The sequence below is a fragment of the Canis lupus genome, chromosome 33 (assembly GCF_048164855.1).
Source record: "Canis lupus baileyi chromosome 33, mCanLup2.hap1, whole genome shotgun sequence".
Classification (NCBI taxonomy): domain Eukaryota; kingdom Metazoa; phylum Chordata; class Mammalia; order Carnivora; family Canidae; genus Canis; species Canis lupus.
In genome coordinates, this window is record NC_132870.1 from 24,551,020 (window position 1) to 24,578,738 (window position 27,719).

A 27,719-nucleotide genomic window follows, 5' to 3' on the forward strand; every position below is an offset into this window, starting at 1 on the left:
CATGACCTGGGCCGAAGGCAGGCACGTAACCAACTGAACCACCCAGGTGTCCCCCAAATACCCAAATTGTTTCATATTTACAAGATTACTGACCTACACACATATACAGGTTTTCCTAGAAAACGTCTGTTTCTTTTTGGCCAAAGCAGAGTTTATTTTTGTTTAAATGAGTGAGGAATCCAGATTTATTTTTTTCCAGGTGGCTAACTGGTTGTCTGGAATCAAATATTACGTAAATCCTCTTTAGGCTATTGACATTATCAGTTCTCATCCTTACTTGAGTATACTGCTGCTGAATCTCTACTCTGGTCCACTGCTCTATTTGACTATTTCCGTTATCATTACCAAATTATGCTGTGCTACTCTAATTTGGCATAATTACCAAACTCCTAGCAAATGATAATTATCGGATAAGGTATTTCATGGGATCGTTGGAGATGGAATTTCCTTCTGTTTCCTTTTTGCTTTGGTAGATAGGTTTAATATTTCTGCTACTTTTGTCTCCTCCAGCTAGCAAATCTGTAGGGATTAGCAAACCAATAAACTGTACTAGTGATCTTCTAGTTTCCACTGGTAATTGATTACTAAACTAGTGGTTGATGTTTTATTGTATTTACTTTGGTAAAAATGATAAATTGTAATTTACTCTTCGGTTCTTCACTAAGTCATTTTGTGTGCTAACAAAATAAAATAGCATATTTGCTTCACAGATTCCCAAGTAAGGCTAGTTGATGAAATAAGTGAATCATTAGAATAAGGTATTGATTCTTGGATACAGGCTAATCTGCAAGGCATTTGTTATATTTTTAACCTCTTCCATTTTAATTTTGATAGAACATTAACCAATATTAAAGACTCTGATGATAGAGAAGAGCTGGACTATTCTTTCCCTTAAGCTACTTCTATAAATAGACACAGATTACAGTTCATGATCAAAGAAATTTATAATGTACTGTAATGGCACCTTAAGAGGTGTATGTATCTCTTAATCAAATTAAGTTATGAGTTACTTATGTTTTATAATTCAAAGGGAAGATGTCATATAGTATACAGTTCTGTAGTTATTTGAGTGATAGCCACAATAAAACTATATTTAAAAAATAAGCCCATCACACACACTAACGTTGTCCATATTTCCTAATACATTTGGTACTATAATTTTGTTCTGAAATATTATATAAAATACATTTTAACTCTGATCAATCTGCAAACTGAAAAGCATCTTATAAGAAATCACATACCTCTGTGGTTAGTTGTGTGGCTCCTGATGTAACATGAAGATTCTTATTGTCTTCTGTGGCAGAATTTACCGGGATACCAGACGTCCGGGTGAGCTTCAAAGTTTGATAGTTTTTAAATAGTTGTTCATTTTTCTCTTTCACTGAATTCAGGTCACGTTCCCATTCTTTGGCTATGATGGCATATCTTTCCTCAAACTCTGTAGATTCATTCATTATAGCCTATTAAATAGTAAAACACCATTATAACACTAAAATCAACTACATGTAAAAATACTATGAAAACTACTAGAATTCTAGGGCAACGCATATGCTGAAATTCATTATTTAGAACATTCTAGAGCAGTACTTTAAAAGAATGTGAACATTCTTTGTGGTTTGCATCAGTTCCTGAAATTTCAGAAGATGCTGGATGTTGATGATGAGAATAAAAGGAGAATAAGGATTGGAGAGGATTTACATTGATTTGCAAGATGATAAATCTCACTTTATTAGATCAGTCGTAACATGAAGAGGAAATCTGCACAACTGTGCAGGTTAAAGTCCTTATGTGTATTATGACATTTATAATGTCATATACAAACATTAACTGACATGTAATGGCAGAGCATATCCAATAAACTTAACAGCAATCTATTTTCCTGCTTCAGTTCAAACCTCAGTGTTTACAGGGAAAAGAATTCACTGACTTTTATAATGAATCTGAAAATCTTGTATTTCTGTGCAGGGAGTAACAGTCAATTAATACTTTATATTGAAGGCATATTCTGAAATTACTCCTATAGCATCTTTTTACTTCTAATTCTTATGGGATATTCTCTTTGCTCTCATCATTAATGCCTTATTGGTCTTATCTACATCTTTAAGGCACTTCTATCAGACTTGGATGCTAAATTAGTTGTGTTCTTGCTGGCATCCTGGACTCTCCTTTGTTCTAGACTACTGCGCTCATACCAGATGAAGTTATCAATTCCTATTTTCAAGGTGCTGGAAGAAGCCATATATCTACACATATCCACTCATCCGCACAGTAGGTATCCCTACTTTCTACCTCACAAGTAGGCCTTCGATATTACAAGAAAAACCCTGATTATACATGGCAATTATCTTATCCAAATATTGGTTTTGATGCTTTTCTCTACTGATTGTGGACTTTATATATATATATATATTTTTTTTTTTTTTTGAGGCATCTCGTTTACTATTTTGCTAGCTTGAGGTAGTCAACAAATGGGAACATCCAGAAGAAAACATATTTTGAAAATATTATCTGCATTTCAGTGTGATTTAAGTATAGTTTCCAGATGAAGTTAAAGTCTCAAAAAAGACCTACGCAAACATATGAAACATAAAACCAATCTTAGAAGCTATAATATTGATCTAGTTCCCTTTCCTCCAGCTGCATGATACAACACACAACTTTCTGACCACTGCATATTTTACCAGGATACTTCAGAGAGCAGAATGAATATTCTGATCAGTGCAAAGTAAAACAAATTAACAAACTGGTCCTAAGCAGTGTTGGTTCTTATGAATCTGTACACTCTGCCAGTCACTTTGGGAATGAAGATACAAACCACATCTCTGAACCTCAGAGTTGAAGGACCAGTGAGTGCATAAGGTCACCGAGATGAAAATAACATCTCAGTAAAGTCACTAGACAAGTTTTCTATGGAAAGACCACACAGCAGCTGTCTGTAGCCCTGAAATAGGCTCGTATCTTACCCTATCTGAGGCTACTTGGAGAAAAGACTTAATCCCTACAGAAGCAGAGAGAATTGAGAAAGATAATTCAAGATTCTGTAAGTGGAAACTGATTATTATATCCCAAGATTTTGTCTTCTTTACAAGTCTAAGTTGATATTTTAAATTATAACATGTTAGAGGAAGAACATGTTTTACCCAATTTTTTCTCGTTTCATTTTCAAATAACAAAATAAAGTATATACAAATAAATTAAAGAAGCATACTTAAGATTAAGTTGCTCAAAGTCCTTTATAAGAAAAAGGTAGAGAAACTAGAGCAAACAACAAGAAGAATGAGGTAGCATATAAAAATCACTACTTACAATTATTTTGTTATTATAGAAGTTATTCACTTGACAAATATTATCATTTTCTTTCTGGATGCCATTTTTAAGCTTTTCTATATCAAAATGAGTATTCAACCATTCTTCCAAAAACTGGGTTATTTCTCTCCTATTACTTAGCACTTGTTGAAATTCAGTCTTTAGTAAGTGGAAATCATTTTCTGAAAGATCTTTGAGAATTTCCTGTTTGAAAAATAAGTATTGAGTTGTCTGGACATTAAGAAAGTTTTTATCTAAATAGCATACAAATATCATAAAAAGGGGAAAATACCTTACTGAACTCTCATTCTTAATATTTTGAAATAATTCTAATTTATTTTAATTGTATTAGAAATAGAATTCTAATTTACAACCTTGTTCCAATCATAAAAATCTGCCTGTACAGGCTATGTAAGGAATGTCTACAAATTCTGCCTGTTAGAATTGAAAACTCAAAACTATGTGACAAATAATCACAGTATGTGAAATGCTTCGGCATGTAGCTTTTCTGTGCACCCAGGCCTTGTATGCATGTTGGTAACTGTTTGCCAGCCTCACACTGCTGGGTGAAAGCCAGATAATCCATGTGGAGTTATAATAAAAATGTTCCTGATTCCCAACCATAGATCTAGGATGTTTTAGAAAGCATTTGGAAACTTATTCTGGGATTCTATGAATTCCTGCTTGTTGGTACTAAATCTATTTTTCTGTATCTGCGGAGTCCTAAAAGGAGGCCACCTAGTCCATTATGTGGCACTCTCTACATCTGGCCAGCAGTCAGCATGCAAGCTATTTTTAATTTTTGGAATATGAAAATGGCTCCAAGCCCATGAAAACGTACCTTCTCTATATGATAAAAAGGCTTAAAAAAATCTAAATCATTTGAAATAACTTATACCTCAATACGTAGATCCATCTTCTGGCTCAATTTGAGGTCCGTTAATTCTCCAGATGGTACATTAAAATCTTGTTGAAGGTGCTGTATTTTAATTACCAGTTCATTGTGCTTTTCCACTTCATCAATAAAAACCACTTCTAATTTATTTATGGATTCATGTTGTTCTTCCTTTATCTTTGTAATCTGGCTTAACACGTACTTTTAAGAAAAACATTAAACAGATTGGGAAATGAACCTTTTAACAACACATTTAGAGGAAGTTTTGAGTACTCAGGACTAAGAAGTGGGATGGCATCTTTTATCTATATCGTCTGGTAAGCTGAGGAAGCAGGAAAGAACATTTCTCTATCCCTAATTTTCTCCTCAGTATCTTGGGAGAATAACTTCCAGACTTCGAGTTCCTTATTTCGGATTCCCTACTGGATACACTTCATGGATGTCCCACAATTACCTCAGATTTGCTGTTACAATGTAACATAATCTCTTTCCCTATAAACTTCCTTTTCTCTTCTCATTTTTCAGTTAATTATACTACCAATCACACAGACTTCCCAGCTAGATGCCTGAGATTCATTTTCAATTTCCTCCTACCTTGACTGGGTGGCCAATGTGGGTATGCCAGCCTCAAGATGTGTTTCTCACATGTAGTTAGTTAGATGTATGACATCAAGGTGACAATTTGAATGCCATTATGTTCCACAGACCTCCTGGATAAATTCTGGGTATCTGATTGCCAAGATTTGTGGAAAAATATCAGGACCTGAGAGGCAATCTACCTAGGAAAGACAGACACCAGCTCCCTACTTCTTCAATTTTCCACTCTTCCTTAACCTCTTATAATTTGGCTTTTCCCTAACCACTCAATTAAAATCACTCTGACAAAGGTCAACAATAAAGTCTATTATCAACAAATTAAGGGTATCTCTTCAGTTCATATTCTGGCTGTTTGAAGAATCTGTCTGTCTTGACCACCTCATCTTTGACATGCTGTCCGCCACTGACTTGAGCAATGGCACTTTTGCTTCATTTTTCTCTTGCCTCTTTGACATTTCCAACCTCAAAGCCCTGTGTTGCTCTCTTTTCTGCTACTGGCTCTTGAAAATTGATCTTTTCTAGAGTTCTCTTCTTATCCGAAGGCTCTTATTTTTCTGTTATGCTTTCTGGGTGGCCCTATCATACATATTGTATTATCTAGCATCTCCATGCTGATAAGTTCATACCTTTATCTTTAGTCCTGACAAACCTCAGACTCACAACTAAGTGCCTACTTGGTTTCTCTTCTTGAATGCTCCATCATGGGTATTTCTACCTTACAACATCTGAAACTAAACACCTGATCTCTTCTCCTGCCCTCATCTGCCTTGTTTCTCTTTCTTTTTTGTCAGTTAATGGCACAAACCTGGCTACACCCAAATTCTGGCACTCAATCTAAATGTCTCCCCCTTTACCTCCACTATCAATCACATGAACCTATTATTTTAAATTGCTGAATATTTAATTTCTTTTATCCTACCTATGCCTATAAATCCTTTTCTAGTAGTATGGTCACCTATCTCATGTGGACCACTATAAATTATACTGCCTCTTGTCTCTTCTCTCTGCCACAAACTCATTGCTTTTCTTTCTTTCTTTCTTTCTTTTTTTTTTTTTTCCCATTTGGTTACCATTAGTTTATTAGTTCAACCCTGCTCAGGAGCTGCCGCTGCTGCAAGGAAACTCACTGCTTTTCTATAGTTAAGCAGCTAAGATGGTAATCTGATCATCTCTTGCCACCACTGAAAATAACTGCCTAGTGGCTCCCCATCATCTGCAAAATGAACTCCAAGCATTACTGTTTGAGTCCAGCTTCGACTGTGATCTCGTTTTCTGTAACTCTTTATCTGGTATGTCATACAACCTGCACCTGCTTCTATCACAATACTTACTACCTGGTTCTATGTTTGCTTCATGCACTAGATTGGGAGATACCTGAGATGTTAATGCTATCTGTCTCTTAAGCACCATGATGATATCTAGGCTCACAGGTAGAGCTCAAGTTTTGGTGAATGAACAGATCCTAGATGTACAGTGGATCTTGCACATACTGAGATACACATAACCTTTAATTCAGTAGCAAATATACTAAGTAGCAAATGTGCCAACTCCCAAAGTAGGACCTAAATATACTGATGTTAAAACTAAAATTTATAGCAATATTTAAAAGCTTTTCCTAAAAAAGGTGATACCTGAAATCTCTTGATGATTCTGTGGAATTCCATTGAACATCTTTGGTTTACAGCGAGAAGTTTTTCAATTTGTTTGATTTGTGAATGTGGAAGTGAGAGGTTTGCTTTTATTGTAACTGAAAGCTCTTTTTGGGTTTCAATTTCTTTCTCCAAGTCAAGGGATAGTCTAGTTAAGCACTCATAATGATTATACATCTCTGAGTATCTCTTCAGAAGCTCCTAAGAAAAATTAGAAATCATTCAGTTTAACAATAGTCCTTGTCCTAGAATTGTAACAAAATTTATGCTTTAACATTTTCCGTAGTACAGAAACAAATTAAGACCTTTGTGCTAATAAAAAAAAAAAAAAGAAAGAAAAAAAAAAGAAACGTTCATTGTTGATTTTGGATTATAGTAATAATGTATGATTACTGTGAAAATTTTAAAGACTTAAATATAACAAACCCAGAAACCACTACTGTTACCATTTTGATACATTTTTAGTTTTTTGCATTCATGATTTAAATGACCACCTACAAAGAGTGAAGACAAATTTGAGTGAATTCAAACTAGTACCTATTACAATTCAAGACCGAATCCTGGCTCATGTTTACAGTAGGCAGTGTGAGTTTGTAGGTAAAACAAGTGACAAAGAATCCAATAGCTGTTTGCCTGCTTGGTGCAGCCTCTTTACACATTTCTATTTATCTGCCTAGCATTTCAGTTTTCTAACTTTTTATCAGAGTTAGAGTTCAGGCTCTATCTAGGGAACTCACTGAACCATTTTCCAACTACAAAATGAAGACTATGGTAACTGCCATGGAGTTTTTAGGGGAAAATAATTATTATATGATACCTGTATCTATGTAATCTATAAAATACAGACATTATGGCTTAAGGGAAATAAAATTTTATTTATAAAAATGTTTCTGTAGTCAAGTTTTAAACTTACACCTGATTTCAAATCCTGACTACCAACCTACTAGCTAATGTGACCTTGGGCTACTAAACTTCCTCTCCAAGCCTCAGTTTCTCTGTAAGTGGAACAATAAAGAGTATCTCATGAGGTAAGGCACCTGGTATTAATGCAAATGGTAGACACTAAATAAGCCTGGCCTATAAGCTCAAAAAGACTAGAGGCCATGCAGGGGACACTGGTTATTGTATAGGTGGAAGAACACAATAGTTCAAATTGCTAGTCATATAACAAATGACACGTTTAATTCAGGGTGCTAAATAATAAAACAAAGGGCTGCTGACAATGAGTTTCCTTTTTAATAACTTAAGGCTGTTCATTCATCTGGGATGTTGGAAAGGGGATTCCCGCCTTTGGTCTCAGTATAATCAAATTATGGTATGGAACAGCACTGTATAGTCATTCGTTTATACTTTTAAAACATATTCTGATAGGAATGTGCTCAATGATATAAAAAACACACCAAAAAAGTCTTTAGGGATCTTGCCTTCTAAGAGGAAGGACAGTTAAATCATTCCCTCAGTATATATTCACAATCCAAATATTTCCCACTGCTTTCACTGATACCTCTTTAGGTTGAGCCACCATCATCTTTGCCTGGATTATTGGAATTAGTTTCCCAAATGTTCTTCCTGCTTCTACTCTCTATTTTTAACACAACGATCAGAGTCATCCCTTTCAAATGTAAGTTAGACTATGTCTCTCACATGGTCAAAAGCCTCCAACAGATATCCATCTCACTCAGAGTAAAACCCAAAGATCTTTCAAGGCCCCACAGCTTGTATCTTCCCCATGAGCTCTCTGACATCATTTCTTATTAGCTTTTCCCCTTCTTGATGTTCCTGGAACCCATCAGGCAGGCTTCTGCCTCAGGAGCTTTGTACTCATCATTTTTTCTTCTCATCCTGTTTTTCCCCCAGACAGCTATGTGACTTAATTCTTTACCTCTTTCAGGTATTTGCTCAAATACCACCTTTCCAATGGGGCCTTAAAATCATACCTCCCTCCCCCCACCAGTTTTGTGTGTTTATGCATATACATATGCATACACATGCACACCTATACTAGATTATAAAGTTTAAAAAAAACACTGAACACTATCTATTCATTCCATAGAGGTTCCTTTGATTCCATTTAGGCCTTTGGAAGGGTACCAATATTCATTCATAATTTTAACATGGGACACTTACTTTTATCCTAGAGCACTTCTCCCTTAGGCTTTCTGTGAGGTGGTGTTTTTCATTACATTGTAACCTTTTTTCATATTTTACTATCTCTTTTTGGTTCTGTTGGTCCTGCATTGATACAAAGAAAAAAATAAGGCTTCAACTATAGCTACATTCATTTATATTTATAACCTCTATATGCTTTTCCAATTACATTTTTTCATGTCATTTCAATAATGGAATTATAAGCTTGCAACTCAAAAACAAAGTTAAAAATGGCCAGAAAATAAATAACAAGAGTACCACTAAGTATTGTAGGGAGTGGCCTCAACTCATTAAGAAAAATCGTGTAAGAACCACATTATTTTTTGAGACAGGATTTATTCCCATAACGCTCAGTCACAAATTTGATTTTAGATTTATATCTGATTCTTACAATTTCAAGTCTCTGAATTGTTGCCAATTAATACACTAGCAAAACCACCTGAAATATATCTATCTATTCAGACTTTTCCCAGCACAATGGAACATAAAATACATATCCTGTTCCTTTTTGTACTTCTGATTAGAAATATAAAACAAAACCTTTTCTCTCATTTATTCACTACACTATTTAGAAGAATCACTGTTTAATAAATATTTGTTGAATGAATTAAATTTCTTTATAAATTTAATTAGGGCCCACATAAGGATGGTTCCCAAGTGTCCATGTTTCTGTTGATATTGCAAATGATAAGGTGTTCTAGTCTTGCTGAATTATGAGAATAAAAGATTTTTATAGATTTTATGCAATTTCTTGTCTGAATTGTATGTTATTTTCTAGAGGGTTCCACTGAGTTTTTTAAGGTGTGATTCTGAATACCTAAAGACAGTCTCACTGGATGAATTTCATTCTGCTGTGTGTCTGGCCGCTTCCCTCTAACTTCACTGAGAAGATCCCATGCCTAAAACTCCATCATAAGGAGACAGAGAGATGGGCACTTAGCTCTTTTACAAATCTAGTCCTTCAAATATTTTTTTATGGAGGATAATGGCATTTCCTGGTTTAAAAACCTTTTTAAAAAATTAAATAGTATGCTTTATGTAAGAAATTTTTTCTTAAAAATAAATAATTAAAATGATATTTCCTGAAAAATATTTTGGCTTCTTTTAAAACTGCATCTTCTATTTGTGTGAAAAATTATAGTAATAGTTATCCTATGATCTTTTACTGTTTGTAGAAATTTCTAAAAAGAAAAAAAACCCACAAACAACCCTCCTCTCCCCCCACAAAACAAAAAAGGCAAACAAACCCCACACCACAACAAAACCAAATTATTCCCCTTTTTGAAAAAGCTTGATTCTTATAAACAGTTACTAGATAAGGGAAGATTCTGGACTCACGCTAGCTATCATCTCTGTTAAGGTTTCTCTGAATTGGTCTCTTTCCATTTTGAGAGACTCTTTTATCCTCCTTAGCTCATCTCTTTCCTTAGCTATAATTCTTTTTTCTTCAAGGCATTTATGAAGTTTCTTTGTCAAGTCTAAGTTATCCATTTCCACACTTTGCATAGATAAGTTCTGGGCCTCAAACTGTTGCTTCAATTGTTCCATTTTGTTTATATTTTTATGAGTTTTATTGACATCTTCTTTCATTTTGAGAAGTTGAAGCTCTTTTTTCTGAAGTTCTTCTATCTTGAGATCATTATAAAACAAGTTAGAATGTGAACAGAATTCCTTCAAGGAAGGAAAATAGTGTCTACTGGTTATATGTATATCTCTATATCTGTATCTATATCCTTTCTTATTCCACAAATGATTGTGGGCAGTTACTCCTCAAAGAACAAAACAACACATACCTTTTTCTGTAACTCATCTTTAGATTTATTTAAATCCTTTTGGATATTTGAAATCTGAGTTGTCTTTTCTGAAACTCTCTCTCTGAATTTATCAATAGTTTCTTGGTGTTCTTTCAAATGCAAAAGAGCAATTTTTAGTTCTTGTTGTGTTTCCAAATCCTTTATTAGAAGAAATTGAGAAATACCATGGTATAAAGGTACATTACCTTTTCTTAATGATGTAATAGTTAACCAAAATCTTTAAAAATGCACGCTCATAGTTCAAAAAACAAGCACACCACCTCCAGATTGGAACCGTACAGAAGGACATAAATGAAAGTCCCTGTCCCTAGCCTCATCTATCCTCGTTGGGCTTCCTGGTGAACTCGGTCAGTGCTTTCGTCCCTTTCATACCACTTGGACATCATTCTAAATCAGTACACTATGTAAAAAGGGCCCTATTCTCATGCTTATGAGTAATCCATTATACAGGTGTACCCCATTTAGCCTGGTGGACAGTTGGATTGCTTCTAGATTTTCGTCAGCACTAACAATGTTGCAGTGAACGCTATTGTATTTCTGCCCCAATGTGCGCATATATTGGTAGGATAAATCACTACAAGTGGAATCACTGTAGCAGATATATATGCTGACAAATCTTTAATAAGGCATTGTTAAACTGTCTCCCTAGAAGGTTTTAACATTTACATGTTCAACAGTACTTTAAAAAGAAAGCTTCTTGTACTAAAAACATGTTTACTGGGTAAGTAAAAAGAGCACAACTCACTCTGGCTATGGTTTCCTGTAGGTTTGTCTTGAGCTGGTCTCTCTCCAATTTCAGATTATCTCTTTCTTGCATTACAGATTTCATTTCTTCAAGGTTTTCATGAAGTTTCTGAGCCAAATTTAAGTTCTCCATTTCTATTTTATCCAGAGTTAAACTTTGGCCCTTCAATTGTTTCTTCAATCGCTCTATTTCAGACGTCTTTTTCTGTGTCTCACTGACATCCTCCTTTAGCTTAAAAAGTTGATGTTCATTTGCCTTAAGTTGTTGAATCTGAAGGTAATCATAAAATAATGTGTTAGGACACAGAGTTTTTAAGAGAAGCATAAAGAATAGTGTCTAAATTGATTAAGACAAGTCTTCCTATGTTGCTCATTAATATCCTGCCTAATTTCATACAGAATTTTTCTTTTGAGGTACATTAATCTTAAGTATATAGCTTAATTACTCTTGACACATGTATACATATCTAGCACCGCTATAAGGTTCCTGTATGCCCCCCCCACAACTAAACACTGTTCTGAACTTTTTTCATTCTAGATGAATCTTGCCTGCTTTTGAACTTATAAATCACAATAGATTTATCCATTTTCCTATAGATAGGCACTTCACTTGTTTTCCATTTTTTGCTGTTATGAGTACAGAACTGTTATGAGCATTCTTGCACATAGCTATGTAGAAGTATGCATTTTTTTTCTCTTAGGTATATACTCAAGGAATAGAAATGCTGAGTTATGGGTAGGTATATGTTCAGCAACAGTAAAGAACTGTTAAGATGTTTTCCAATGTGGCTAAACCATTTTACATCCCCCAAAGGAGTTTAGGTACAACTAAATCAAATATCCAAGCAAGCATATTCTCCATACCTTTTCTTGTAATTTAGCATTTGAATTTTCTAAATCCATTTGCATATTTGCTATTTCATCTGTCTTCTCAGAAACAAGGCCTCTGAGTTTATCAATAGTTTCCTGGTGCTCTTTCACATGCATGCAAACAATTCTTAGTTCTTCTTGTTTTTCCAGATCCTTTGTCAGAGAAATTTTAAGAATGGTGACACAGGTTAATGCTATTTTTTTTTCCTAAAAGTGACCCATTTCCTTAGTAAAAATAATAAAACTATTACTTCTTACTCTCCAACTTTGTTATTAGAAACTTATAAATTTTCCCTGCCCTCACCTCTCCACGACCTAGTCTTACTTTTGAAAAGCAAACACATGATATATATACTATTCTACAGCTTGCTTTTCCCTCTAAGATTTGAATAACCTGATTTGGAAGCCCAAATCAATTTCTTCTTTTTAATGTGTTGCAGAGTATTATGACATATCGCTCATATTTACTGAGTTTCCTTCTGATGGACATTTAGCTTGTTTCCCACTTTTTATTACAAATTGCTACAATCAACAACCTTGTGTGCTTGTGTACATACATAAATATATATGTAGGATGAAGTCTACAAAGAAAATACTGGTTACAGGGGCGCCTGGGTGGTGCTGTTGAGAGTCTGGCTCTTAGTTTCAGCTCAGGTCATGATCTCAGGGTTGTTGAGATGAAGCCCCATGTGGGGCTCCAAACTCAGTTTGTTAGGACTTTCTCTCTTGCTCTGCCTGCCTTCCCGTGCTCGCTCTCTCTCTCTTAATAAGTAAATAAATAAAAAGAAAATAATGGTTACAGAATTTAACACTTTTAGAACAATACCAAATTACCTGCCTGAAAGGTTATCAGTTCACTCATATCTATGGTGCCACTTATGTCAAAGAATGGTTCACCGTTATCAGGAAAACATCATGTTTACTCACTAGTATAGGAAGAGTGACTTACTTGAGCTTCCTTTTCTCTGAGGCTTTCTCTGAGCTGGCATTGCTCCATCCTGAGGGTTCTCTCTGCTCTTTTTAGAGTGTCTCTTTCCTCAGTAACACATTTTATTTCTTCAAGGTTTTCATGAAGTTTCTGACTTAACCTCAGCCTCTCAGTTTCTACACTTTCCAGGGTTGAATGTTGGGCCTGTAATTGCTCCTTCAATTGCTCTGTTTGATACATATTTTCTCTGAGATCATTTTTTACTTTAAGAAGTTGATGTTCTTTCTCCTGAAGTTCTTGGATCTTGAGATAATCATACAATAAATTAAGATATAGATAGATATTGAAAAAAATATTAAATAATACTTTCAAAATTAGGTAGGCAAATATTTGTCTTCAATTTTAGGCTAATTCATATCCTGCTTCATTACATAAAAGACCTAATTCAACCTTTCAAATAAAAAAAAAAAAAGAAATACCTGTGTTTTTAAGGCATCATTTGTGTTTTCTAAATCTATCTGCATATTTGATAGTTCATCTGTCTTCTCAGAAACAAGGCCCCTGAGTTTATCAATAGTTTCCTGGTGCTCTTTCACATGCATGCGAGCAATTCTTAGTTCCTCTTGTTTTTCCAGGTCCTTTATTATTAGAGAAAGGAAAATGGTATATTCAGAGTAAGAAAATTCAGTGTATAGAAAGATAGAGAGGGCAAGAGGTAAATATGCCCTGCCCCCTTAGGTCTCATCCTCTAAATTCACCTTAATTTCAGTACATGCTAGATATATTACTCCACAGCTTATCTCCTTTCCCCAATAGGATACTTCCAAATCAGCACCATTGGCACCACCTCATTCTTTACTAGTGGCCTACTAGTCTATGGTCTGCATGTGTTATACTTAATTAACCAGTCCCCTGCTGATAGACATTTAGCATTTTCCTTATTTTCTTTTTGTTTGCTTTGTTTTGTTATTGCAACTTTTTGCAATGAGTATCCTTCTACAGATATCTTTGCACAACTGTGTTAATGTGATGTGTACAGGATAAATAGCTATGACTGGACTTTTGGGGTCAATGAATAAACTTATTGAAATATTTGAAATATATTATCAAATATTACCCCTCCAACCTTACCCAGTTGGATGGATTTTACACTCCCATCAACCCTTCTGCCCATGGTTCTTTTAGGATACAATGTCATATTTACTGAATGGGGGAAAGGTGGTAACTCACTCTAATTACAGTTTCTCTCAGGTTTTCCTTGAGCTGGTCTCTCTCTACTTTGAGAGTCTCCTCTATACTCCTAAGATCATCTCTTTCTTTTGTAACAGATCTCATTTCTTCAAGGTTTTCATGAAGTCTCTGAGTTAACCTTGCATTCTCCATTTCTATATTTTCCAGAGTTGACTTTTGGGCCTCAAACTGGTTCTTCAAGTGTTCCATCTCACATATTTTTTCCTGAGTCTCACTGACAGTTTTCATCTTAAGAAGCTGATGCTCTTTCTCCTGAAGTTCTTGAATCTGGGAAAAAATAAAACAAGTTAGGACACAGGCAGAAATTTGTAGGAAAAATAAAAATTGTTTCTAAATTAAATCAGTCATCTTTAATGTATATACTATTTTCTTCTACTGGACAATGAGCAACACAATAATCAGATGTCATTTTCCAACTTAATGAAACAAGATCTACCTTTTCTTGTGATTCAGCATCTGAACTTTCTATAACTCTCTCAATATTTGCTTCTTGGTCTGTCTTCTTTGAAATATTCCTAGTACTAATGGTTTGTTGGTACTCCTTCAAAAGAACATAAGTAGTTTTTAGTTCCTGTTTGATTTTCAGTCCCTTTATGGTTGCGTAAAAATGAAACAATAGTGAATCTGTTAACTACCTTAACACTATTTTTACACCCCAAAAAACATTAGAAGGAAACTCACCTCAGCTACAATTTCTTTAATGTTTGCTTTGAGTTGGTCTCTCTCCATTTGAAGAAGTTCCTGTACTCTTTTCAGTTCATCTCTTTCCTTAATTACAATTTTTATTTTATCTTGACTTTCCTGAAGTTTCTCAGTCAACTTGAGCTTCTCACTTTCTATATTTTGTAATGATGAATCTTTGACTCTGAGTTGCTCCTTTAATTGCTCCAGTTCACTCATTTTTTCCTGAGTCTCAGTGATTTCTTTGGTGCTCATAAATTGCTGTTTCTCATGAAGCTCTTGGATCTTAATACATATACACATAAAACATGTGTGTTTATATGTGTGTGTGTATACATAAATGTTTTTGTTTTTAAAGGAAAAACACCCAGAGTGTTCTGCATAACAATTTAGTACATAAAATTAGTTTCTACAATTCAGTTAAGCTAGCTCCCTCAAGTTTTCTCCTACATGAACTTCACCCCCAATTTACCTTTTTCTGTAATTCATTATTGGTTATTTCTAATTCCTTTTGAAGGCTGGATAGTTCAGTTTCCCTCTCTGAAAGATTCACTCTCAGCTTATCAATAGTTTCCTCTTGTTCTTTCAGGTGACAACGAGCAACTTTCAGTTCCTCTTCAGTTTCCAGGTGCTTTATTATCAGAGAAAATTGTCGAGAAATTTATAGAAACATTTTAACTATTACACTCTAACTTCTTTTTTGAAAGGCTTAATTTTTGCACAAATATCTGCTTATAAAGTGTTAAAAAAAAAAGCACATGGGGAAAGGTGAAACCTACTTTAGCTATGATTTCTCTCATGTTTTCTTTGAGTTGGTTAGTTTCAGACTGAAGAACTTCTTGTAGCTTCTCAGACATCTCAAGCCTTTCCATGCCCACTCTTGGCTGTGGTGCCTCTTTGGCTTTAAGCTGCTCCTGCAGTTGCTCCAACTCACTCACGATTTCCTCAGCTTCATCTTCTCTTTCTTTCATGTCAAAGGACTGTTCTTGTTTATTTTGAGGTTCTGAGATATTAAGAGAATCCTAAAACAATAGAGTTGACAATCAAAGATCTTTTATTTTAACTCTAGGATAAAATAAATCATGATACTTCCTAAAACAATGAAGTCAGGATTCAGTGGCTCGTTACAGAGCATTCTTTTCACTCCCACTCGACAATACTCAGGTGCTGAACACTAACTTCCTGAGGGCTCATTGTATTGTCACCATCCTACTAGAAGCTAGAGATAAAATGGTAAATGAGACTTATATGATATTTGCCATTTTGAGACTTGCACTTTAGAGGGAAAGATAGACATTATGCCAAATCTTATCCAACAGAGGTTCTGGGTTCTTGCAGGGTATGTGGCAGACCTAACTTACCCTTAGTGGTTAGGAAGGTTTCCTGGGGGATGGAAAGCTTCAACTGAGATCTGAAGGATGAGAGAACTAGTTGGGCAAGGGGGAATGGAAATGCTGTAGGCAGGGACCCCAGAACATCTGGAAGCCATGAAATGACCAAGCACAGTGCTGAAGCATCATGAGCAAGGGTAAGAGTGAGCAGAAATATGGCTAGAGACCAGTAAGGAATGGGACTTAGGGCCTCATAAGTAAGCCATGTGAGGGATTCTGGTCTTCAGTTCAAGAGCAGCAATAAATGATTTTAAAGGACTTCAAGAAGAAAAGATTACTTGGGTTCAGAATGGGAAATGAATTACAGAACTATAGGAATGAATATGGGGAGGCCAGTAAGGAGGCTACTGCAGAAAGTCAGGGACAGAAATAACAGTGGCTTGGATCAGGGTGTTGGCAATGTGGAGAGAAAAGGGGGAAGATTTCTCTCTCTCTCTCTCTCTCTCACACACACCTACCTACACACACATCTACCTAGTTTTCTAGTATTTATAATTTTAATTTTTTAAGATTTTCTTCTTCTTCTTCTTCTTTTTTTTTTTTTTTTTTTAAAGATAGAGCACGAGCAGGGGGTGAGGCAGAAGGAAAGGGAGAAGTGGACTCTGTTGAGCAGGGAGTCTGACATGGGGCTCAATTCCAGGACCCTGGAATCATGACCTGAGCTGAAGACAGACACTCAACCTCTGAGCCACCCAGGCACCCTGCTAGTATTTATATTTTTAGTTCTGTTTCCAATCACTTTATAATTAAGAGACATTTAAAGAAAACATGGTAGTAATATTGTAACTGTAGCACAAGTGCTTCCTTCCCCAAAGATTTTTTTTTTAGATCTTTTTTTTTTTTTTATTCATTCATGAGAAACGAAGAGAGAGGGAAAGACATAGGCAGAGGGAGAAGCAGGCTCCCTGTAACAAGCCCAATGTGGGACTCTATCCCAGACCCTGGGATCATGCCCCGAGCCAAAGGCAGATGCTCAACCACTAAACCACCCAGGCATCCCTCAAAGACTTGATTCTTATAAAACACCTCTTAAATCAAAGGAAAGCATGAAACTTACTTCAGCCAACATTTCTTTACTGTCTTCTTTCAGTTGCTCTTGTCCAACCTGAACTGCTTCTTTTATTGTTTTAAGGTTGTCTCTTTCCTCAGTTAGAGATTTTATTTCTTCATGACTTTCTGGAAGTTTTGCAGTCAACCCAAGCCTTTCTATTTCTATGCGTGCTGGTGTCATTGAATCCTTGGTTTTGGACTGCTTTTTCAATATCTCCCCTTCATTCATTGTTCCCTGAGTAGCACTGACTTCTTTCACATTAGGCAGTAGCTCCTGTTCCTCATGAAGCACTGGGATCTTGTGATATACATAAAATACCAAGGTTACTATCTGGAGATTATTATGATTTTGTGCGTGTGCGCACAAAAAGGTGACTTTATTAAAGCACGGGGACAGGACCCATGAGCAGAAAGAGCTGCTGTATTATCATAATTCTTTAAAGAGAAAAGATGAGGATACTGTCCACAGAAATAAAAGTGATCTAGAACCCACTGCCTACTGTGGATCATGAACTCCCCAATTTATTCACATTCTCTTGATTCCTACTGAAGTTCTTCATGACTTTTCTGCTGGTCATTTTCTGCCATAATTTTCTTTTGCTCCAGCTTACATCCAGAGTGAACCAATTCTTATACTTGACTAACATACTGTTGATTCAGTGAGTTGTACACTTAATTTCTTTACTAGTTCCCAAATGCTACCAGAGAAAAATCAATCATTGAGCAGATTATATGCCAATTAATGAATGGTCCCTCATTTTCAGATGAGCTCCAATGCTATGTCTCAATTTTTTTATGTTTACAGATTGATTCCCCTTTCCTATGGTCATTAATGGTTCCATGTAAATTTGCATGTCCTATTTCTGCATTTGTCCTACTGGAATTGAGGGATTATTTTATATGCCCCTACTGGGGGGGGGGGGGCATGGGGAGGACAATGACTCATTCACTCACAGTTTCAATACCTTGCACATGGTGGCCTTTAACATAGGTTGTTTCAGTTATCTCAATGTTTCATTTTCTCTATAGCAGCTGCCATTATCTCAAATTACCTTTGTTCGTTTGCTTATTTACCCGTTATCATCTCTTTCCATTAGATTACGCTCTATGATCACAGAAATTTTGTTCCTCTTGTTCCCATTTTATTTCTATAACCTGTAACTCTGCCTGCCACATTAGACTTTCAACAAATAATATCCAATAAATGAACAAACACATTCACCACTTACTAATCATCTTTCCTTCAAAGAGAAAAGGAAAGAAGGGACAAAGGAGAGAAGGAAGACAGAAATCTTTTCTTGTAATTCAGTATTGGATTTTTCTAAGTCCTTCTAAGTATTTATTAATTGAACGTTCTTCTCAGAAACATTTTTTCTTAGTTCATCAATAGCTTCTGTTGTTCTTTAAGATGCATGTGAGCAATTTTTAGTTGTTCTTTTGTTTCTAGTCCCTTTATTAGTAAATGGAGTTTAAAGAATATTATAACCACATCATCCTAACATTGCCTCCCCCTTTTCCAATCAGTTCCATTTTAAAGAAACATTTAATAGATGAAAGAAAAGGGTAATAACTTACTGTAACTTCGATTTCTCTTATGAATCCTTCAAGTTGCTCTCTCTCTAATTCAAATGATTCCTGTAATTCCTTTAGATCATTTCTTTCTTTGGTTAATGATTTCATTTCCTCATCATTTTCATGGAGCTTCTGAGCCACCTCTAGCCTCTCCATTTCTATACGCTCCAATGTCAGTTCTCGGTTCCTAAATTCATTGTTTACATTCTCCATTTCATTCATCTTTTTCTGCATCTCACTCATTTCTTCTTGTACACTAAGAAGTTGTAGCTGTTTTTCTTGTAGTTGTTGGTTCTTAAGAAATAAAATTTTTAATTATCATTTTGCCTATATATTCTTAAAATTCTTGCGTAAAATGTATTTTCTGAACTGAAATAATCATTATCACAGCCCTGCATACACTCCCAATGTAAATGGTCAAACAGCTTTCAAGTAAAGTAACCTTCTAAGCACAGTGACTGTAGTTGGTTGAACAGTGTTCTACCAAAATTCAAGTCAATTCAGAACTTCAGAATATGACCTTACTTGGAAATACAGTTTTTACAGATGGATTTCTACTGGAGTAGGGTGGGCCATAAATGCAATGAGAGTCCTTATAAGAGGCAAAAAAGGGCACACAGAGAAAGTTCTATGAAGATGGAGGTAGAGATAAAAGGGATATAGTTATAAGCCCAGGACACCAAGGACAGTTGGCAGCCAGGAATAGTTGGTATTATAACCACATCATCCTAACTGCCTTCCTCTTTTCCAGCTGGCTCGGTTTTAAAGAAACATTTAAACTCAAGAAAAGATTCTTCCTTAGAGCCTTCAGAGGGACATGGTATTGCCAGCAACTTGACTTTGGACCTCTAAGATTCAGAAATTTGACAATAAATTTCTCTTATTTTTTAGCCATCAAGTTTATGGTAATTTGATAGAGGGTCTAGGAAATTAATACAGTATCAGTAGCTTAATTAAGGAGACAAAGTGAAAATGAGAAAAACTTGAAAAGAAACATTAAATATAAAGGTATAGCTGCCAAATAACTGTAATTCTTCATTCCTTAAAAACTTTTTGGATAATCTATTTTTACTTCTAATGAGGTCCTTACGGGTTGGCCCAAACAATAAGGCATCAACTTTTTAAATTAAACTTACTTAAATTCAATTTAATTAACATATAGTGTATTATTAGTTTCAGAGGTAGAATTTAGTGATTTATCAGTTGCATATAATACCCAATGCTCATTACTTCAAGTGCCCTCCTTAAATGCCTATCACCCAGTTACCCCATTCCCCCACCCACTTCCCCTCCAGCAACCCTCAGTTTGTTTCCTATAATTAAGAATTTCTTATGATTTTTCTCTTATTTTATTTTTCCTTCCCTTCCCTTATGTTCATCTGTTTTGTTTCTTAAATTCCACGAGTGAAATCATATGGTATTTTTGTCTTTCTGTGACTTATTTAGCTTACGCTAATACCCTCTAGCTCCATCCATGTTGTTGCAAATAGCAAGATTTCATTCTTTTTCATGGCTGAGTAATATTCCATTGTGTGTATATACCACATTTTCTTTATCCTTCATCTGTCAATGGACTTCTGGGCTCTTTCCATATTCTGGCTATTGTGGACACTGCTGCTATAAACATTGGGGTGCACATGTCCCTTTGATTCACTCTTTGTATCCTTTGGGTAAATCCCCAATAGTGCACTACTAGGTCACAGGGTAGCTCTATTTTCAACTTTTTGAGGAACTTCCATACTGTTTTCCTGAGTAGCTGCACCAGTTTGCATTCCCACCCACAGTGTAAGAGGGTTCCCCTTTTTCTGCATCCTTGTCAATATGTGTTGTTTCCTGAGTTGAGTTGTCCATTTTAGTGAGGCATTATGTTTTATACAAGCCTGTTAATTCCCTTCTTTAGGATGAGTATGAAACTGACATAAGATTTTAGTATTTGATTACGTTATAGTGAAAAGGAGGAGAATTAAGAGAGTACATACTAGGAAAAAGCACTCCACAGAAGCACAGTGGGAAATCACAATCTATTATTTATAATGCATCTGGCACTATCCTTAAAACAGAAAAAAATCTTTGTAGGTACACTCTAGAATTACTTGGGCAGCACCATTATTACAAGAGTCTTAGCTCTTATGAATTATAACAGCACCTGACTTCCATAAAAGAAATGACACAGGAAACTGTAAATGTCTAAGAGATGGTAACGGTCAAAAATCTTTAAAGAATCTTAAAGAATTCTTTAAAGAATTTTAAGAATCATTAATATATCTTTATAAAGGCAGGATCTTTGTGTTATTAACTGATGGATCTCAAGTACCCAGAACAGCTCCTGGGCTAAGGTGGTTCCCAGTAAGTCTCTGATGAATGAATATTGTATGATTAACTTAGATGAATCAAGGTAATGTCTCATCTAAAGATTAGGGTAAGATAAATCTCACAAAAAAGGATGTTGGTTAAGAGCTAGGTAGGTGTTGAAACTGTCCACTAATATTAGCATTAAGATCTGTTCATTTGGGAAATATATGCTATTTCTAGAATTTAGTTCTACTGCAATCAAAATGTATTAAAAAAAAGTTTAGTCAGGATGATAGCTTTAAAAATTCACCTTTTCCTTTAACTTTTCTTCAACTTCTGCTAATTTCTTATAGGTCCTAGAGAGTTCTTCTTCTTTCTTTATAGTGTGGTTCTTTTCTTGTACAAGTATCTCTTGTTGCTTTTTAAGTTCATCTCCAAGAATTCTCAATTCTTCTTGGTTTTCAATAGTCTAGAATTTTTTGAAAGTTGAGATTAAATATTACATTTATGAAATCCGATAAAAATCAGCATTTATCTCAGCCTGAAAATGAAGAAATCATGGCAAATTCTATGGGAAAAGACTGCCTTAAAAAGAAAGTTCTTTTTTTTTAAAAAAGATTTTATTTACTTATTCATGAGAAACACAGAGAGAGAGGCAGAGACACAAGCAGAAGGAGAAGCAGGCTCCATGCAGGGAGCCTGATGTGGGACTCGATCCTGGGACTCCAGGATCACACTCTGAGCCAAAGGCAGATACTAAACGCTGAGCCACTCACACGCCCCAAAAAAGAAAGTCTTTAATTTAATCATATAGATGCCAAACATCTGCTTTTTATGCTGTTTCTTTATTGCTTCACTTATATTCCTACCATGAGAATTAGAACTGGATTTAGTATTCTATCTTGAGAGGTTTGATATTTTCCCACCCTCAAGCCAAGGGAGACTGTCTCTAAGCTCTCATGAACTGATGGTGAGACTACAGTTATGGGCTTTTCATATGCTAGAATGGTTATGGTTTGGGGCACCAGTTAACAGCAAGCTCAAAATGGCAGCCAATCTTTGCTAGCATGACTTGGGCTAACCCTAGTTATAAACTTAAAACAGTGACATTCTCAAGGGTCATGACCATAGAAACACTGCAAAGTAAGACCAAGAAGAGTTACAACTTCTGTCTGTATTCTTATTTATACTTAGCTCTTTTGACCTAACAGACAATCCCAAGAATATGGAAAATTACACAAAAGGTCAGGTTCTCTTGTAATCCACAGTAAACTTCTAAAAATGCTAATTTCGATCTACCCATATTATACTGTCCCTAAATACAAAAACTAAAGTAGATTTGACAATATGGAAAACATTAACAAATAATTAGAAATGAAGTTTAGAAACTACAACAGAATAAATAAAAGAGAATACAGTTAGGAACAAATTTAACCAAATATGGACAAGATTGGAACACTAAAATCTACAACACAACACTGAGAGAACAGATAACTTATAGAAAGATATGCAATGGCCAAAAAGCATATGAGAAAATTATCAATATCCTTAATCATTAGGGAAAGGCAAACGAAAACAATGAGGTACATATCCAATAGAATGGCTAAAATTGAAATCACCAGGAATATGAAGTACTGAGTATGTGGAGTCATCAGAATTCTCTTAATTTGCTGATAGGAATGTAAAATGGTCCAACTGCTTTGGAAATCAGTTTAGTAATTTGCTATGACCCTGCTATGCCATTTAGATACTTAGCCTAGAGAAATTTTTTTTAAAGAGTTCATAGATTTATGTAAGAATGTTTACTACAGCAGCTTCATTCAAAATAGCCAAACAGTGGAGAGAACTCAAATTTCCATCAACAGGAGAAAGGTTAAACAACTTGTGGTCTATCCAAAATGGAACACTACCCAGAAATAAAAAGGAGTGTAAAAAAAAAAAAAAAAAAAAAAAAGTAAGGTACAAAAGAGTACATGCTGTATGATTCTATTTGTATGGAGTTCTAGAAGAGATAAAGTGATCTATATTTAAAAAACATCAGGACAGTGACTATATAGGGCAGAGTGTGAGGTTAGAATTGACTGGGTCAAGGTTCAAGAGAACTCTGTAGGGTGAGGCAAATACTCTACATCTTGACTAGGGTGGAGGGTACACAAGGAGTGATATTTGTCAAAAGCCATCAGACTGTACACTTGCATGAGATGCATTTCTCATATGTAAATTATGCCTCAGTGAAGTCATAAAAACCCAGAACATACAAGACAAAAACATATTGCTAAGTAAGGATACAGTGCCAGATCCTACCATTTCAATATTTTCCCTTAAGTCAGTCTTTAACTGTTCCTTTTCTGCTGTAACACTCTCTAACATTCGTTGCAGTTCATTCTTCTCCTGTATTAAAGAAAATATATTTCTCTGTTGCTCAGTTAGCTCATTATCTTCAACATTCACAACCAGTGCTTGAGTATTTTTGGCTTTCAAATTCTGTTTTTTATCTGTGTCAACCATCTAAAATATAAATAGATTAAAGAAGAATTTCTCAATTAATAACAATTTAAATAAAAATTGCCAAAACTTACATTTTAAAATTATTTATCAGGCACTACTTGCATATACATTTAATCTTCACTCTAACCTTATGAGGTATGTACTAGTAATATTTACATTTGACAGATGAGGAAATTGAATCCCAGAGAGGATGACAGGTCCTTTGCCCAAAGTCACTCAGGTTTTGAACTCAAGAGGTCTGGCTCCAGAGTTTATGCCCTTAAGCATACTTTTGTTCATGGATAAGAACTACCTACACAGCTGTAGATAATTAAAAGTATCGTCATGTATGATAATAGATCAACCTAATTTTATGAAAGAGTAAGCTACCTCACATTTCCCCCACATTCTTTCCATCAAAAGTTGGAAATAATTCTCTATCCCTCACACTCAAGAAATCATTATTTTCAGAAGCAGTCGTATTCATACAAGGCTGGAGTTTTATCATATGAGAGGGCAAAATAATTTTGATGGAAACGGATTTCATATTATAGAAGTATAATCCATCTTTCTAAAAAATATACTTTTTATATTCTGCTTAAGAAAAGCATGTTGTATAAATTCATTTATCTGTTAATAAGTCTTAAGCAAAGATAATCTAATATGTTTACTCCTTGATAAAAGGAGACAAAGACTGACATTATAATCAATGGTATGAAATTAGGTTATCACTATATAACCTTACACATCCAGGAAATAAATTCAGCTCCATATCGGCCACATATGTTTTAAAAAGTTTTAATAATAGGGGTGCCCGGGTGGCTCAGTTGGTTAAGCATCCAACTCTTGATTTTGGCTCAGGTTATGATCTCAAGGTTATGTGATCTAGCTCTGTGTCAGGCACCACGCTCAATGGGGAGTTGGCTTGAGATTCTCTTTTCCTCTCTCTCTGTCCCCTGCTCTCTCTCTCAAATAAATAAAAGCTTAAAAAAATTCTATGATAATCTACAAATGCATTAGAAACTGAAAAACAGAAAGAAAAATCCCATCCAATGTCACTAGTTTACACAATCCAGTACTAGAATTCTAGAATATTTTCTTTCAGTTTGTCCTTGAAAAAATTTTGAACACAGTAATTATGACTAATGATTAATATATGTAAAATTCGTTTTTGCTTTTTTCCACTTAGATCACATGCATTTTCCCATGCTGTTACATAATCTTCAAATTGTAATTTTTAGTAGTTGCTCAATTCTCTTAAATGAGTTTGGACAAATCTATTCTCTTACTGTTGGCAGCATGCATGAGTTTCTGACAATAGCAAACACAGAGCTAATTACATGAGAACTTAAGGTAAGGAAAAGTCATTGGGACTAGCTTGTCAGATACTGTAATTCAGAAACTTGCATCTATACTTCTAAATGTAGGAATGTACACAAAAACAAAGCAGGCTGAGACAAAGTATGTGAGAATACCCAAGGTACATTTCAGAACTGAACTCAGCCCAGAAAGTATTTCAGCTATCATGAGCAAAATCTAACAGATATTATAAAATAAAGAAAAAGAATTGTGTCTTTTACATTAGATAAGCTTACTAATCATTGTTTAAAATTTCTGTTGAGACAGACTAGAGGAACTGCATTTCTAGAGAGAAACATCAGGCAGGATTCAAATTGGGCACTCCAAGGGAATTCATGAGAGACCTACTAATACAGCCCTCTGGGGCCCAGATGAATAGAGGGATCCACATGAGATTCCATCATGAACATGTTAACAGAAGACCAAGCTGATCCTACCCTTCTATCCCAGATTTGAGAAACTCCAAGAAACAGAAAAGTGCCAGTAGGACATTTTTTATGAACACAGATGATTCTAACATAAACTTAATACCACAGACCAGCTGGTTCCAGTGAATAGAACTCTCCCTCTCCCTCACTCTGCTGCCATTGCCCCTTCTCAGGGGGCCCTATGATTGCATTTTACATTTGTTTAAAGCAGCTATTAATTTTGGCTTATTTTCAAAAATCTTTTCAAAAAACCTTCCTCTAATGAAAGTGAAAGTCAGAAATTTCAAATCAAGGTCAAACGCCTTTGGCTCATTTGGTGGATCCAAACTATAGATAAGCTGAGAACACAAGATATTTAAAACAAGTGAAAAAGCTTTTCTAGGAGAGAAGAACTGAAGCATAGGGAGAGGGAGGAAAAGCTTTTCCAAGGCAAAAATACTGTACCCCATGGGAAAAATAAAAGCTTGCTTATATAGAATAGTAGATAAATCTATATAAAGATTTATTTACATAAGCTGGAGCTTACTGAATTATTCTGAAGTAGTTATTTGCTTTTATTTAGTAATATGTCCATCTGGTGACTTTTCTGTTTGCATATAATATGTAGTTTTAAAAAATTATATGACCATATAAAACCCAGTTGCCTTATCTATATACATACATATCTACATAGACTATTCCAAGCTATGGACGTACGAAAGATTATTTCATCAGTCTCCCACTGATGAATGTTTTAAATTCCTGGTAGCAAATATTCTAGATTAAATAGTATTAAGTACATAAAATTGAAAGACAGTAAATGAATCCATCGTACAAAATTATATGCAATCACCTGTTAGAGACTGAATTGTGTCCTCCTAATATTCATGTTGAAGCCCTAACCCCATGTGGCTATATGTGAAAATAAAGTCTTTAAGGAGAGTAATTAAGGTTAAATGAGGTCATAAAACTGGGGTCCTAATCTCATAGGACTGGTGACCATTCATTCATTCATTCGTTCATTCAGAGCCAGATGTGGGGTTCAAACTCACAACCCTGAGATCAAGATCTGATCTGAAATCAAGAATCAGTTGCCTAACCAACTGAGCCACACAGGCGCCTCAGGATCAGTGTCCTTTTAAGTAGAGGAAAAAACATTAGTGCTCTTTCTTAGCTCAAGTATAAGAAAAAGGCCATGTGAGGACACAGAGGGAAGGTGCCATCTGCATGCAGGGAAGCAAAGACTTAACAGAAACCAAATTTTCTAGCACCTTAATCTTGGACTTTAGCCTCCACAACTGAGAGAAAGCAAATTTCTGTTATTTTAGCTACCCAGTCTGTGATAGTTTGTGATGGCAACCCTAGTGGACTAACACAGCTCTTAAAACAAAAAACAATGTTGGCAAAATGAACACCAATAAAAAATAAATTTATAAAAACAAACACAACATTAGCCTTTCTTGTATATAATTAAATAACCTTATTCTCCCCCCCCCAAAAAAAAAAAAAAAAAAAAGACGACCTTATTCTCCTAAGGTCGCAGGACAAAATGAGCCATACCATCTAGAATAAATTAAGGTTGAGATTTAAGCCTCTAACATTAATATTTTTTTTCTAACATTAATATTATAGCACAAGCCCTAGAAATAGTCATAAATGCAATATACACATTGATTTTATAGTGAACTCTAAGCAAGTTTCATATTTAAAATCTGACATAAAACCAAGTATTTTAGAATTCAGAGGCGTTTTCAAAGACATTAAAAATACATCAGGCCTCTGAAAATATCAGCTCAAAGTTCAAATGAATTTCTCTCTTTTTGTTTCAAATTGATTGTAAGCAGTTATATCTGAAGTTATTTCAAAGACATTAGGGTTATGCTTGTAAATTATTTTAGTTACTAGCACAGTGGATGATAAATGGGATTGAGACTATCATTATGTTCTTAAGTGTTTCAAGTAAAAGGGAAAACTCATCTACACATATATAAAAACTTTGGATGGAAGCACTATTTTTACCTCTTCCTGGAATTCATCCTTAGCTTCTCCTAGGTTTTCCTCTGTTTCCAAATGCCTGGAAGTTTTCTCAGCAATTTTCAGTCTTAGTGTGTTAATTACTTCTTGGTGTTGTTTCAAAGCTTCAAGAGCATTTCGTAATTGTTCTTGGGTGTCTATATTCTTTGTCAGAAAAACGGAAAACAATTTCTGTTAGAATAATGTGAACCAGTAGGAATAACTTTGTAGTGACTACTTGAACGTGAATCTTAAGTGATGGCTC

The 27,719-nt window shown here is 35.1% G+C and overlaps 1 protein-coding gene across 6 annotated transcripts in view; it reads right to left on the minus strand.

The window, feature by feature from the left end:
- Nucleotides 1–27,719, minus strand: part of CENPE (centromere protein E) — an 82,635-nt gene that overhangs the window by 17,695 nt on the left and 37,221 nt on the right. For 2 of the 6 annotated variants that reach the window (XM_072810664.1, XM_072810663.1), the window contains 21 exons: nt 27,461–27,619; nt 23,493–23,696; nt 21,499–21,657; nt 18,900–19,190; nt 17,332–17,622; nt 15,663–15,905; nt 15,356–15,514; nt 14,884–15,168; nt 14,639–14,743; nt 14,182–14,469; nt 13,431–13,589; nt 12,973–13,254; nt 12,018–12,176; nt 11,155–11,424; nt 10,389–10,547; nt 9,934–10,224; nt 8,575–8,679; nt 6,430–6,648; nt 4,205–4,402; nt 3,307–3,510; nt 1,242–1,460 (listed from right to left, as the gene is read on the minus strand). In XM_072810664.1, the coding sequence (XP_072666765.1) occupies nt 1,242–1,460; nt 3,307–3,510; nt 4,205–4,402; nt 6,430–6,648; nt 8,575–8,679; nt 9,934–10,224; nt 10,389–10,547; nt 11,155–11,424; nt 12,018–12,176; nt 12,973–13,254; nt 13,431–13,589; nt 14,182–14,469; nt 14,639–14,743; nt 14,884–15,168; nt 15,356–15,514; nt 15,663–15,905; nt 17,332–17,622; nt 18,900–19,190; nt 21,499–21,657; nt 23,493–23,696; nt 27,461–27,619 (4,449 nt within the window). Of the gene's footprint in view, nt 1–82; nt 216–1,241; nt 1,461–3,306; nt 3,511–4,204; nt 4,403–4,795; nt 4,931–6,429; nt 6,649–8,574; nt 8,680–9,933; nt 10,225–10,388; nt 10,548–11,154; nt 11,425–12,017; nt 12,177–12,972; nt 13,255–13,430; nt 13,590–14,181; nt 14,470–14,638; nt 14,744–14,883; nt 15,169–15,355; nt 15,515–15,662; nt 15,906–17,331; nt 17,623–18,899; nt 19,191–21,498; nt 21,658–23,492; nt 23,697–27,460; nt 27,620–27,719 lie in introns of those variants that run through there. The other 4 variants (XM_072810667.1, XM_072810665.1, XR_012023442.1 and 1 more) reach the window with 4 other exon arrangements.